Source organism: Petaurus breviceps, unplaced genomic scaffold (assembly GCF_028583685.1).
Source record: "Petaurus breviceps papuanus isolate PSGF00001 unplaced genomic scaffold, PetGlider_PUasm1.0 490, whole genome shotgun sequence".
Classification (NCBI taxonomy): Eukaryota; Metazoa; Chordata; class Mammalia; order Diprotodontia; family Petauridae; genus Petaurus; species Petaurus breviceps.
This window is the reverse complement of record NW_027186352.1, coordinates 11,075,866-11,090,017: the sequence shown is the minus strand read 5'-3', so window position 1 is coordinate 11,090,017 and position 14,152 is coordinate 11,075,866. Positions and strand designations below refer to the sequence as shown.

Here is a 14,152-nt window from a genome sequence, read left to right as displayed (position 1 = left end):
AGTAGATTATGGTGAAAGGAAAGTGCTGGGGGTTCTTTACTGGGTCTCTTGATAGCATGAATTGACATAGATTGCCGATGTGAGAGTGGGAGTAATGGATGACCTCATGGGGTCGAAGTGACTCTCGCTCATTTGGCTGCAGGGGTAGATGGTTCTTGCTAACGTACTTCTGACTGTGCCTTTCCTCCCAGGTGTGTATTTGCCTCTGCTCTGGGAACAGAGTTTCTGTTGGAAAAGTCCCATTGCTCTGGGATACACGCGGGGCCACTTCTCAGCCCTGGTCGCCATGGAGAATGACGGCTACGGCAGTCGAGGTGCTGGTGCTAACTTGAACACCGATGACGATGTGACCATCACTTTTTTACCTTTGGTTGATAGTGAAAGGAAGCTGCTGCACATACATTTTCTTTCTGCTCAAGAGGTAAGAAGCAATTCCGTGAAAGCAGAGTTCCCCACCTAGGGCTGAGCCCACCCCTGCTGTCAGATTCCTGGATTCCTTGGTATACCTGTTCCGATCCTTGCCAGCTTGGTGCCGTCACGCCTGGGGGCCTCGGGCTGCGGGCAGCCACCTTCATGAGACCAAGTATCCTGACGCCAGAAGGGCCAGGAAGGGTTTGATTTCCTGCCTTCTAGATTTTGCAGATGTTCTGGTAACATAAAAGTCCCATAACAAACTGGAACCAATCTGTCCTCCCTCTCTAGCCTTGCTAGTCAGTTTTGCCACGGACAGAAAGTTAAGTAGTAGCGGTAAAATTTACAACATGAAAATACTACTATACAGTTTGTATACACACACACACACCCCGCACACATCCCTGACAAACACATGTACATCACACAGACAGACACAGACACACTGCACACACTGTTCTGCTCTGGTGTCCCCACTGGGTAGTGGTGGTGGCACAGTGTCGGCCTGTGACGCCTTTCTTCTCTCCCCTCCCCCAGCTTGGCAATGAAGAACAGCAGGAGAAGCTGCTCCGGGAGTGGCTGGACTGTTGTGTGACAGAGGGTGGTGTGCTCGTTGCCATGCAGAAGAGCTCTCGCCGGCGCAATCACCCCCTGGTCACACAGATGGTGGAAAAATGGCTTGACCGCTACCGCCAGATCCGCCCTTGCACGTCACTGTCAGACGGAGAGGAAGACGAAGATGAGGAGGACGAGTGAGCCGTCCGTGCCGTGGGCTGGGGAATGCCCCGAGGTGGGGGCCACACTGCGAGCAGGCGGTCACTCCGGGACGGACGAGTGGCTAGTGGACACCTGCTGTCCCAGGGATCTTCTGATCCATACGCTATGGAGAGAACACAAGTGCTCATCTGCTGTGCGAACAGAGAACTCTGCTTGGACTACAGTTTGTAAAAAGCTAATTTTATTATCAAGACAGAACATTTTGTGTTTTTTCCTTTCAAATTGTAAATCTGTCTATAAATGTACCGCATGTGGTTGTGTAAGAAGTTGTGTAATAGGAAAAGTTGTACCAGCATCTTCAAATTATTGAGAAAATTCTATTCAGTGAGGGCACTTACAAAGCACATAGTAGATGGCTATTTGTTCTTTTGACATTTCCTTTTATAGTAGAATTGATGTTCTACATCACTTTTTAAATATTCTGACCTATTAAAACCATTTTGTGTTCTGTTCTGCTGGTGCCACAGTCAGATAATAGGATTTTTATTCACACAGATGACCTACAGCAAAAGAGAAAGACATTTATTGGATTATTATTATTATTTTTTAAAATTCCTGCTGTGCCCAGTGTAATAAACATAAAATCTGAAGGAACAAACTGTGGAAGAAAAGCTAAATTTCTCATGGACTGAACTTTATATAATATTCTTCCCTTATTTTGAAGTCTCTAGCTTTCCATAAATTCATTGTTTTCATTTTTCTGAAGGAAATTTTTTTCTTTCTGTCTACAGTACTTATTTATTTGTTTGGAATAGTGACCTAAAATTAGGGTTCTTATTCCACATCTATTTGGCCAAGTCCAGTCATTGAGTTGGCTCATCCCTGGACATTAGGTAGGCATAGGCAGTCCAGTGATGGGCTGTGGTCCATTGTGTGCCCAATGAATTGTATGAAGTTTGCTAACTCAGACTTGATTGAGAATTCCACGCCTCTCCAATTGTCACTGTAACTGCACAGCAGAGCGTTTTTAAGCTGGCGTGATTCTTACTGTCTTACCCTTGGGGCTCTGAGGTCAATCCTGTTGGAAATGGGGCATGCCTTTGTCTAGGCAGGTGGGGACACTGTTGGCGGTTCAGAATAAAGATTTTACAGAGTCAGATGGTTGAAATGCACTGTGCAATGAATTTCTAAGGAGAGACCTCTGGGATGTTCTTGCATGTTGATTGATGTGCCATTCCTTTTAAGTTTTCTTTTAAGAATAAGTTCAAAGTATATTCTTTACTAGAAAACCCTTGTAAAATGGCTGACACTTTTAGCTATACAGTTGGTAACGGGTCGTTTTATTCCCAAACAGCTGAAAAGGTTAGTGTTCCAAGCACTTTGAAACTTGGGTGGTAGTGTGGGTGATTGTATTGGAGCTTTGAAATGAGAATTGGGAAAGAAGTCTCCTAGTAAACCCTGAACTCTGTAGCTGAAGGCTGTGAAAAGCCTCCGGAATTGGCTGCGTAGAAGGTGTTGTTGAAAAGCGCACAACTTGTAGGTCTATTGACAAAACACCCAAATTAGAAACATACCCCTGTCGTACTGGTTCATGTTTGCAGCCCCCCAACCCCATGCATTTCAAGTCACGTGTTTTTCCTAGTGAAACGTGTCTGGTTACATGTCTGTTAAGTCTCTTGTTATTAGCAAAAGGCTTCTTTGCAGAACTTGTGTGGCCTACCCAAGGTAAAAAGACAGGACAGACTACTGGGCGTGGGTCTAATCTTTCCCCTTTTCACCCTAAAATGGGAAGGATTAGTTTTCTTACAAAACAATCTTTATGTTGTAACATTGACCAATGGGTAGATTTAAGAACAAATGCTTTCTCTTTAACAAATAAGCGATGAGCATTGGTCATCAAAGAAAGTATTTTCTTTTTCCCAGGGACCTTGGTAGACTTTTTTTCCCTCAGTAGGATCATTTTCCTTATCTAAGAAATAGATACTTGATATGACTGACACTTAAGAGTGTCGTCCTTCTGGAGGCAGACATCCATCCCGCGGCTCTCTGGCTTGGACTGTCCTCCAAATTGGAGATGCCAGAAATAAAAAGTTGTGAGAAAAAACTGGCCTTATCACTGTTGTAATACACTACACTCAAACCTACCATTTATCCTTCTATCACTAAGGCTTGGCGGATTGGCTCTGGCAGGCTTTTCTGCTCAGTCCAATTGTTTACTATTTTATTACAGATAAATGACCCTAAAAATATAGCTAGCATTGCTAGTACGACATGTCAAGAAATTTCCCTATGGGAATAATCGCTGCCTCTACTGTTCCATGCTTCTAGCTTGTTAGGGGGCTTTTCGATGGTTCCACAGTAGGTTGGCTTATTCAGAGCAAAATGTTTCTTTTGAAACACAGAAATCTTCAGTAAATGAAAATGAACCCTGTGGGCAAATGATTTATGCTAACTAGCTTATTTCTGATAACCAGTTTCCAGGATGAGCCTTTTAACTTTGTCAGCATCCTAAACGGCCATTTTACAGAATTAGCCGTGATCGGTTCATCTCCCCTGCAGATCCTCCCCTGCCTGCCAAAGGCTTTAAGATTGTGTGGATCTTTGGCCACTGAAGTTGGGCCTGTCCTTGGAGAGATGATTGGACCAATGTTCCCAGCTGCTTGGCAGCTGCAGTCACTCAGGACTGCCAGGGAACAACAGTTAAGGAATTTACGGTGAGGGGATCCTATACTGCTTATGGACTTTAACAGATTGACCAAGAAGAGATTGTTTGTGACATCCCAATCGGGTCATCCCCCCATGCCACCAAGCAGGAAGGGCCTTAGCTCAGCTGGCAGTAGGGGCTCCATTCAGTGTGACTCTTCAGGAAGTCATCTCTGCTTGTCCCAGTGTTACAGAGTCCCTTTTGGAATAACTGCCACAGTAGTAGATATATTGTCAAGGACTTTGAAATTGTGTCTTTGTATTGTATTATGGATGTTACGTGACAACCCCAGCTTCAGAGTGAGGTTAGACCACAAGGGTGACTTTACATTGATTTTGAGTTTTATGTGGTGGCAGATGGTTTCTTTTGGGGAGAAGCACATTTTGCAAAAAAAGAAGGAGGAAGTTACCAAGATACTGAGGTCACTGCCTGGGAAGCCACTCCACAAACCATTTGGTCAATGCCATATTGCTTCCCTAAGGTATTTAGAAATCAATCTTCCTGGAAGAAAAAAGGCCACAAATAGATCTTGAATCATTTTGATAATAAATGGTGGATGGTAAAGTACTTTTCTTCATGTCTCTGAATTCTAATCCGTAAACTTAGTGACAAAAAACACTACCTTTTGTGTTAATGCTTTACAGAACAACAAAAAGAAATCTATGGCTATTTAATGCTAAAATACCTTGAAGATAATTATTTCATCTTAAGAACAGTAGAGAAGTGAAAGGTAATTTCAGTGACGACACTACTGGAAAGCATGTAAGCTACTACGTTACATAGCAAACCGAGGGATTGTTTGTGGTCGTCTGGGTCTCTGTAGCTCAGAACAGATGGAAAGGCCACTGAGCCTCACCTGGGCAGGCTGCCTGCCCTCCTCTGTGCTTCCTGCTGATTCCAACAGTGCTCACTGGGAGGCTCCATGATCTGGGCTAAGGCCTTTGTTAAGGGGCAGGAAAGAGTTGGAACAGCAGCATTTTCCCTCAAAGTTCAGATGGCCCAAAGGGGCTTGAATCTCAGAACTTAACAGAAGTTTTGATCACTTTTTATTGAAAACTGCACTGAACGCTAAATGTCCACCTTTACAATAAACAAATACAAGAACGGGTAACACACTAAAACAAAACATACTGCTTGCTGATAGCCATTCTTGCTTTTCTGTTTGGGACAGTTTTCAAGGTTTCTTTTGTCACAGAAACAGGAATGTACCTATACAAAGGCTCGAAACAGGCCATCTTTTTAAAACAAAAAGGCAATGATTCCCAAGAGACTATGAATATAACATGTAACTAGTTGATACAAATCTAACAGGATTTGTTAAAATCAGTCACACCTAATAACACATTTGAAGTGTTCTTGTATAAAATAGCACGTGAAGAAAAGAAGACTTTTATCAATGTCTAAAAAAGTGGGTTCATAGACAATCTGACAAATTACCATAAAAAGTGTTTCCTGAGACATAAGGAAATGCAACATTATTCTTCTTGAGCTCTTTTAGCTCAAGACTTTCCACTCAATAAAATAGCTGAGGATCTGAAACTGAGAAAATATATTTGAGTACAAACAGCTTGTGAAATTTAATACTTTTTTTTCATTTTTCTTTTTTTTTTTTGCATCATTAAGAGGGTTATACTGAGCTTACAGCGAACCGCTCAGGGTGTGTGTGTATATAGTTCAGATGAAGGAGATGAAGGCTCACTGTACACAGGAAACCTATCTTCAGTCTTAGGCTTTGTCGTGTCTAACCCTTTTCTCCTCATCTTTGATAGTTCATCTTCCCAGCCACACCTGGACAGAAGAGGCTGGAGGCTTCCTCTCTGCAATTTCATATTCGGATGGCTGATCTCTTGATGCAACATCTAAAGCAGATTTCTAGGACCTGCTATTCCCAAGGGGTTGAGAAAGGAAAAAGATCTACTTATTCTTGTGATTGGCGCACAGATGAAAAAACTTAACACAATAACATAAGTTGGTCAGTAATGCCTGTCACATTCTCGCTTCCCAGTGCTCGTGAGCAGAGGTGCTGGGTCTTGCAGTGTCAGTGATGCGTGCTGTGAGTTCCATTCTCGTCGTTCCTGCTCATTGGTCACTGTCTCTTGGTCCCCAGTTTATGTAAATGATTATCTTCGTTAAATTATCTGCTACTGCTCACTGGGGTGCTCTCTACTGTCCCCATGTTTTGTGGGCTGGTTAGGAGAGGGAGCTTGGGAAGGGTGGGCCACAGCTGGAAGATTGTGAGTGACGGGAATCCCTCCTGGAATGATGCCCTCCATAGCTGCAGGAATTCCTCCGGGTGTTACGCTAACAATGCCAGGTGGGTATCTAAGGAAGGAAAAAAAAAGATTGGTGGTTTAAAGGCAAGTTACAAAGAGATAATACTTCATCAGAAGATGCATGTTTTCAATGTCTGAATTCTAGTGACTCTAGAAAAACAGGTTAACAGATGTGTACTTGAGGGCTGTCATCTGGAAATGCAGATCATTCCATTTCTCTAGAAAACTTACACATAGCAGTACTGTTTAAACTTGCAACTTCATTATAATTTGGTTATTTTTAAGGGATTTGCCTTGAAAAATCTGATTCAAGGCCTGCCCCCAACCCACATACACAAGTCATTTCACATCTGTGCCCCAGGCCCACTGTGACAGGCAGTCTTGGTCACGGCTCACTGCAGTTTCCCCATTTGGAGGATACCTTTATGAAGTCAGTTTTGTTCATATGTGAGATGGCATCTTAAGTTCGACATGGCTGAATTTAATATTAACGCATTATGAGAATACAATTCTAGTTTTCATGCAGTGTTACCCAGTTTAAAGTTGCAATGAAAGGGAATAAAATACATTGATGCATTACTATTTAATAGACTGATGCAGTTCAAGGCAGTACATTTATGGGGAAAAGGTGGGAAGTTTGTGTACAAGTGTGTACAAAGAAATGTGTCAGTAGCTACAATAAGAAAGGGGCACTTGCTGTGTTTAAGAATATAAACTTATATAATATATAAAATATATTATAAAAAAACTTATATAATATATAAAAATATAAACAGCTAGGTGATGCAATGATAGTGCACCAGTCCCACAGTCAGGGAGACTCGAGTTCAAATGCAACCTCAGAACATTCAACGTTCACTAGCTGTGTGACCCTGGGCAAGTCACTTAACCCCAACAACAAAAGCCTCTAGCTTAGACCCTAGATGTACTGGGAAGTGTGTACTACAAGAATTCTTAACTGTATATTATATAGAGGGAAAGAGCCTACATCTGAGAGAATCAGGGAACCAAGAGGCACTGGCCTCATCCAACCACACTGCTTCCGTGAAGGCCCTGCCCAGGGAAATGCCCTACTTGGACACTGTGTCCTGTTGTCTTGGCCACCTACAGACCAAGCACAAATCTAAAAGGGTGGGCACCTGCTCCTTCACGCACTCTTATGCACTGATTATGGTAACTTGGCTTTGATTTCATTGCTCTCCTGGTAAGTGGTCAGAATTGAAAAGGCCAAAGGATGGGCTGGTGTTTTACAATGCACTCTTCTTCGGAGTCTTCACCCTGGAATACCAAGTTCTGCCCTTGGCAAGGGAACAAGTTGGTCCTTTTATTGTTAATATAAATCAGAAGGGATCACACCACTGAACTGCAAGAGAACTGAAGAAAGTTCTCTCATGGAACCCACTCAGAATCCCCCTACAGTCTGCAGTTCTGCCTTCTCATAGACCTCAGTATACTTGCAAAACACAGAAATTACTTCAGAGCTTCCTTTCAACTCTCAATCTTTGATCCTGTGATAGACAGAGTGTTTGGCCCTAGCAGGCGGCACAGTTAAGAGAAATGGGGAGTTTTCAGGTCAGAGCTGCTTCAGGGCAGTATCTGGGGTGGCAGGTTGACCAGCTGGCCACTTGTGATTCTGAGGAAGGTAAGACCTTGAGGTAGAAATGTACTACACTAGGTGCGTAAGCAGGGCGGAGCAGGAATCCACACGTGGTACATGGGGGGGATGTAGTGCTGACTCCCAGTTCAATGGAAGGAAGCTCTCATCCATGTGGAAGGCCGCTAACCTGTACCAGGCTGGCTGACGTCAGCAACTAGGGGTTTTACTTGGTGTCTCCTCAGCCATTTCATCCACCCAATGTGACAGCAGTTAGACTGGCTGCTAATCAGGTGTGAACTCTGACCTGGAGAAGACTGTCCACACCCTGGACCCGGATACACATACATAGTGGCGTGTGTGTTCAAAAACACCGCCTCTGATTATTCCAGCCTCTCCCTCTTGCCTAACTGCAGCCCAGGCTTCCCCACAGCTAGTCCAATAACTGCTTCTGGGCCGCCTGTTAATGTGTGACAGTCCACCGTGATGGAAAGGGTGAGAGAGAAGGCTCTTTCCTTGTGAAAGTCACTGGCTTAAAGAGTTGGTTTTTATGACTTTATTGACATGTAGTTTTCCCGCCCTGTTCCAGGGAGGCTGGATTTCTAAAATCTCACTTTTGGGAAGGAGGCAGCAAAGCCGACTAAACGTGGCCCTTTGGCAATACCCCCAAACCTCATTCTTAATTCAAGATAAATGTAGTTTTTATATGCTGAGTTAAATTAAATGCCGTTTGATTCGAGGGCATATTCAGCCAGAATCGGGGTAGTGAGCGATGTCCTGTTACCTGAAGGGGAATCATGGGAAGAGGGAGTCAGCTTCTGTGTGCACAGGAGTAGGGCCAGCAGCCCGGGAGTGGCTCCTGTCCCTCCTCAGGCCGGGCTGTGTGCACCTGGAGGGCCAGGAGCCCAGGGTGAGTGGCACGCCCCCAAATCCCCAGCTCACCTGTAGGTGGCACCATTGAGCTCTGGATGAATGGCCTGCTGGTCTATTACAGACCAGGGAGCAGAGGTGACGAAAAATTCCTTATTCACGCAGTTTCTCAAGCTGTCAGGGATGCGCCCTGGAAGCCAAGAAGGGGAGATGAGGGTGGGGCAGCTGGGCTTCAGAGGTGGGAACGGCTGCTGGGACCCTGGTGGATTGGTCTCCACCCAAGCCTGGGGGCCCACCTGGGCCCTGAGGAGCCCTTCTCAGCATCAAAAAGTGACATGGAAAAGGAAGCCTTTCACATTAAAAGGGTGGGGGGAAGGGGCGGCAAGTCCTCTGCCCTAAGCTTCACTGTAATATAATTTATTTACATGCTCAAAAAGGGAATGGAGACAGATGCCAGCCCAATGCCCGACATGCGGCCCCTGGCACAGAGGGCCCCCTCCCTCCTTCACTCAGTTGGGGCGTGGAATGGGCCTGGGGCTGCTGGCTCATCCCATCTTACTCCATCCCTGAAACGGTCCCCTCCTGCGGGGCGATAGCTCAGTGTGAACCAAACCCTACAAAGAGGCAGGGGCAGAGGAGCGCCAGCCCCTGTTGGAGGGAGCCAGACCACGGGCCCCTACGTGGTGCCACACTCCTACCTGTGATTGCGCGGCGAATTTCGGTGGCGGCTGCCTCCCTCATCTCCAGGGATGCCTGCTCGCTATACCAAGCCGTGTGTGGCGTGCAAATTAAATTTGGTGCGTCTTTCAGTGGGCCCTGAGCAAAACTATAGACATGGGGAAGAAGGCAGAACGTGTTAGCAGGGAAAGTGAGTGACCGAGTTTGGTCTTCTGTGGCTTCCCTGGGTCGCAGGGCACCAGCCCCCTCCCATTTCCCTCTAAAAGGGCTGCAGGGGTCCCCAACAGCCCCCATTTTCATGGTATCTGTGGGGCACTGGCTAGAGCTAGAGAGGCTGTGTGCCTGCAGGTGGAGGGCTGGCCCTGAGGGCAGAAGCACCTGGGCTCAAGGCCTTCCTCCCACCCACACCAGCTGTAAGACCACTGGGCCCAGCCCTAAGGCCAAATGACAGAGACCAGGCCCGTAACACAAATGGGGAATTTAACCCCCTGCCATCATCAGAAGCTTCTAGGAGGGGAGACCAGCAAGCAGCCTTTCCAGGCCCCCCAAACGGTAGTGTGCCCCCCCCCCAGTTATCTGAGCAGTCAGCAAGTGTGTGGAACAGAGGGGGCTGCGGCTCCCCGCCAAGGAGATGCTCGAGCCTGAAGGGAGACAGGGAGACGGGGGTCACAGGTCAGCAGAGGCGCTGGGGGCACTAGAACAAAGAGAAGGCAGTTCATCTACACTGCAGAGCGTGGCATGGGGCATCGTGCCCAATGAGGCCAATGGGTGCCACAGGGCACCAGTGAGGGGAATGGACCAGCCCGGGGAGCCTTGGGGTAGCTGAGGGAGAGGTGAAGACAGGAGGGCAGAGCAGGAGAAGGGGCGGTGGGCTGGCCAGAGAGGCCGGAGTCCAGGAGACTGCCATGCCCTCTGCCTCAGACAGAGAAAGGGACATTTCCAGAGACACGCGGCTCTGAGGATGTCTGGGACATCCGCTGTGGCCTGTCCAGCAGGCACAGCTCGGGGAGAGGCTGGAGCCGGACATCACTGCACAGGTGCTCCCAAGGAAGCACCTGGGACTGGACCCCGGTGAGCTGTCCCATGGCCCCGGGGCCCTTCCTGGGACTCACCTAAAAGGTTCTGATTCGTGCACATCCAGCGCCGCCCCACGTATCCGGCCCTCCTTGAGGGCCTGGGCCAGGGCCTTCTCGTCCACCAGCCCCCCGCGCGCTGCGTTCACCAGGAAGGCGCCTTGCCTCATCTGCAGGGGAGGGAGGAGCGGGTGAGCGGGCTGGGCGTGGGTCGGCCGGGGGACCGGGGGGACCCCTCCTCACCTGCTTGATAGTGAAGTCGTTGACGAGGTGGTGATTGTGCTCATTGAGGTTACAGTGCAGGGACACGCAGTCGCTCTGGTACAGCAGGTCCTGCAGCGTGTAGATGCGCTGCACGCCCAGGGACCGCTCAATGCCATCCTGTAGGTATGGGTCGTAGAAGAGGACGCTGAAGCCGAAGGCCTTGGCGCGGACAGCGACAGCCTGCCCGGTGCGGCCTGGGGAGACACGGAGCGCGTGTGGGAGCCCCTCCCTGCGGCCCCGGCGCGGCCCCCACACTCGGCCCTCCAGGACATGCACCCTGAGTCACCCGCCTCCTCAAAAATAGGACCCACATGGTCACAGACACACGTAAGCACGCCCCTGGCGGCTCACTATTCCCTGCTCTGCTTCTCTGATCCTGGGCCACTTGGGACCTGTCCTGGCCTCAGTTTCCCAGTCTGTAAGCAGAGGGAGGTCCTTCCGGCTCGGTGCTAAATGATGGTACTCTACAATCAGCGTCCACGACCGTCAGCGACCTCTGGTCCCTGCCCTCTTACGTGCAGGGGATGCTGTCATTCACGACGAATAACGTCATGGCCACAGGGCCCAGCTCCCTTGTCTGACCGATTTCTTCTAGAGTGGAGCGATGCCCTTATGGGCTGTGTGTCTGTGTCTGTGTGTGTCTGTGTCTGTTTCTGTGTGTGTGTCTGTGTCTGTGTGTCTATGTGTGTCTGTGTGTGACAGTCAGCTCCTGAGAGCGCTGACCCAATGAACAGCAGCTCCCGGGATGGCGCATGGAGAGCTGGAGGCCGAAGCTTCCATTCTACAGGCTCGGATTTGTCTAGAGAGGTCCGGAGAGGCAGAGCCGGGACTTGAACCCAGGTCCTCTCACAGGGAGGAGGTGGAGGTGGGGTGAGTGGCTGACCCGGTGGGGGGCAGGGAGATCCGAGTTCTAATCTTGCCCTAGACAGTTGCTGGCTGTGCGCCCCTGAGCAAGCTGCCAGCTCCCTGGGCCTCAGTTTCCTCATTTGTAAATGGGGGTGTCTGGAATGGAGGACCCCTCAAGTCCGGTCTTAGGAGCCGCCAGTGCTGCTGGCCTGGATCTCCAGGCCATTTTACTGTGTTTCTTGTGTCCGCTCACTGCTCACTGAAGGGCTGTCCCTCCCTCCTCCCCTGCTTCTCCCACAGGAGGCAGGGTCCTGGTCCCTTCTCTCAGCTACTGTGAGCTCATATTAAATGCATCTCACCATGAGGAATTTGGCAATGTTTGTTAGGCACCGACCATGTGCGGTGTCTGCGGCTGGGCTAGGCGCCCACTGTGGGTGGTGCCCGCGGCCGGGTGCCAGGCAGAGACAGGGACCCGCAGCCCACACGTACCAAAGCCGATGAGGCCGAGCGTCTCTCCGCGGATGCGTGCCGCCCCTGAGGCCACTTCGCGGATCTGCTCCACGCTCTGGACCCGCGTGCCCTCCCGCAGGGCCTGGTACAGCCAGGTGTTTCGCCGGTAGAGGTTGAGAATGTGGCAGATGGTGGAGTCGGCCGTCTCTTCCACGGCCGCCGAGGGGATGTTACACACGGCAATTCCTGCAAAGGGGAGATGATGAAGATGACGCTGGGACACCTGGAGTGACTGGGGACTCAAAGCTCCCCAGGGGGCCTTTAGCTGAGGCCTTCATCTCCCATCTCCATGCCTTTGTACAGGCTGCCCCCATGCCTACACACCTCAGACTGGGTCAGGATGTGAACCACTCTTCTTCCTGCCTCGAGGCACTTGTCCCTCGGTGGGGAAGTGAGCTTGGGTTCTAGGAGGGCTTAGGTGTGAGCCCAGCCCAACTGTGGCTCTGAGGGAGAGGGTCAGTGGGGGGCAGAGGAAAGCAAGGCCCCTTCCAGCCGTTTCATGAGATGAGCTCAAACCTGGGCTTTGCAGCTTTTTCCCAAGCCCGGGTCCCTCTGTGGACTCTGATTCTTCTCCTACTAAATGAGGCAGGTGGGCCTCGAAGGTCCTTCCTAGCTACGAGTCTATCACTGACCCACCCTCTGAACTGGGGACAGGAGGGGCGGGTCTGCTTTGGAAGCCTTTCCTACAGTCTGAGGCTGGATTTGAACTTGGGTCTTCCTGACTCCAGGTCCGGCACTGTCTCCACTGTGCCTGACACTGACCAAGCCCATTGACCAGCTCTCTCTCTGCCTGCCTGACCGCCGCTCATGAGAGAGGCCGCATCATGGCTGAAGAAAGCCCCGGGCTGACCAGGGGCTGGATGTTGTGATGACGGGCCTCTTGGGAGGTTACTGCCCTGGAGAGGTAAAATGCCGCCCCACGTCCCCCACTAAAAGGTGCCGAGGCTGTAAAAGACCTGCTGGTGCTGGAGAACAAACAGGGAAAATGAGGCATGGGGGGTAGCAGTCACTGATAGGCCCCCAGACCGTGGGTTAGTAGGGACATGGTTATCTGTATTACTAGGAGAAGGAACAATTCTGGGGTTCCATCTGGGGAGGTGGGGGGCTGGCCCAGAACAATGGCTCCCCCACAGCCTCCACACCACCTGCCCGAGGAGCCCACCCCCAGGCCCGGTGCCTACCGAGCTCTCCGGCCGCCTTGATGTCTATGTTGTCATAGCCGCTCCCGATGCGCACGATGACCCGCAAGGCTTTGAACTTCTCCAGGTCCTCCCGCGTGAGGGTGATCGTGTGGTACATCATGGCCCCAACGGCCTCGTTTAACACCTGGCCGACAAGAGTGCACTGGGGGTCACAGGGAGAAAGGGCCCCCAGCCCATGGGCCTGTGTTTGCCCCGCCAGGAGAGATCGGAGCTCTGGCTTCAAATCCTGGTGCTGCTACGACCTCGCCGGAGGACAAGCCACTTCTCTGGAAAGCCTGAGGTGCCTGGGACAGTGACTGGGCCAAGCAGCAGAGAAACCTCGGCCCAGGGCCAGCAGAGCCCCAGCACCCAGCCCTAGTACAGCTCCGGCCGCAGCACGACCGACGGGCTGCACTGGCCGCGCCCAGGGGCCTCATGTGGGCAGAGGTGATGGATATATGGACTGCAGGGGGACTGCATCCCCCCCCCGAAGGGTTGTTGGGGTCTCGCTGCCGCCATTTTCCAACAAAGCAGTTCCTGTCCAAATGCCAGGCAGACCCAGGGCTAATGTACTCAGGGTCAAGCTCGTCACAAGGGGCAGGGTGGCCCGGGGCGGGACGCTGCTCATTCTGGGCTGGGCTGGCTTTTTCAGAGAAACAGACATGGGGAAGAGACATGGCCGGCTGGCCGGATGCGCGGCAGGGGGGCCGGGTCTCCTGGGGCCACTCACCTTCTCGTGGATCTCCTGAGTTGATTGTGCATCACAAAAAGCCACCGTGGCCAAGTCTTTCAGAATGGGCATCTCCACGGTGCAGTCCCGCCCATCGAGCAGGGCCACCAGGGGTCGGGGGTGCAGGGGGCCATTCATGATTTGGGGGCGAATACCTGCAGAAAGAACAAGAGGCCAGGGACCATGAGAGCTGAGGGCGCTGGCGGAGAGGCGCGGGGACCCCCCAGGGTACCGCGGAGCGTCCTGTGGAGGCCATGAGGGCAGACGGACAGGCCGTGTGGACGCAGGGGCCTGGCTGCCC

At 50.6% G+C, this 14,152-nt stretch overlaps 2 protein-coding genes across 5 annotated transcripts in view; one reads left to right on the top strand and one right to left on the bottom strand.

The window, feature by feature from the left end:
- Positions 1-2,285, top strand: part of ZRANB1 (zinc finger RANBP2-type containing 1) — an 83,501-nt gene extending 81,216 nt beyond the window's left edge. For both annotated transcript variants that reach the window (XM_069101747.1, XM_069101745.1), the window contains exons 9-10: positions 192-421; positions 949-2,285. In XM_069101747.1, coding sequence (XP_068957848.1) covers positions 192-421; positions 949-1,167 — 449 coding nt within the window. In that variant the 3' untranslated portion in view covers positions 1,168-2,285. The remainder of the gene's footprint in view (positions 1-191; positions 422-948) is intronic.
- A 2,580-nt stretch (positions 2,286-4,865) lies between these two features.
- The window catches only part of CTBP2 (C-terminal binding protein 2), a 147,376-nt gene continuing 138,089 nt past the window's right edge, over positions 4,866-14,152 (bottom strand). For all 3 annotated transcript variants that reach the window (XM_069101744.1, XM_069101742.1, XM_069101743.1), the window contains 8 exons: positions 13,852-14,006; positions 13,122-13,266; positions 11,920-12,126; positions 10,564-10,778; positions 10,360-10,490; positions 9,268-9,395; positions 8,642-8,759; positions 4,866-6,154 (listed from right to left, as the gene is read on the bottom strand). In XM_069101744.1, the coding sequence (XP_068957845.1) occupies positions 5,974-6,154; positions 8,642-8,759; positions 9,268-9,395; positions 10,360-10,490; positions 10,564-10,778; positions 11,920-12,126; positions 13,122-13,266; positions 13,852-14,006 (1,280 nt within the window). In that variant the 3' untranslated portion in view covers positions 4,866-5,973. The remainder of the gene's footprint in view (positions 6,155-8,641; positions 8,760-9,267; positions 9,396-10,359; positions 10,491-10,563; positions 10,779-11,919; positions 12,127-13,121; positions 13,267-13,851; positions 14,007-14,152) is intronic.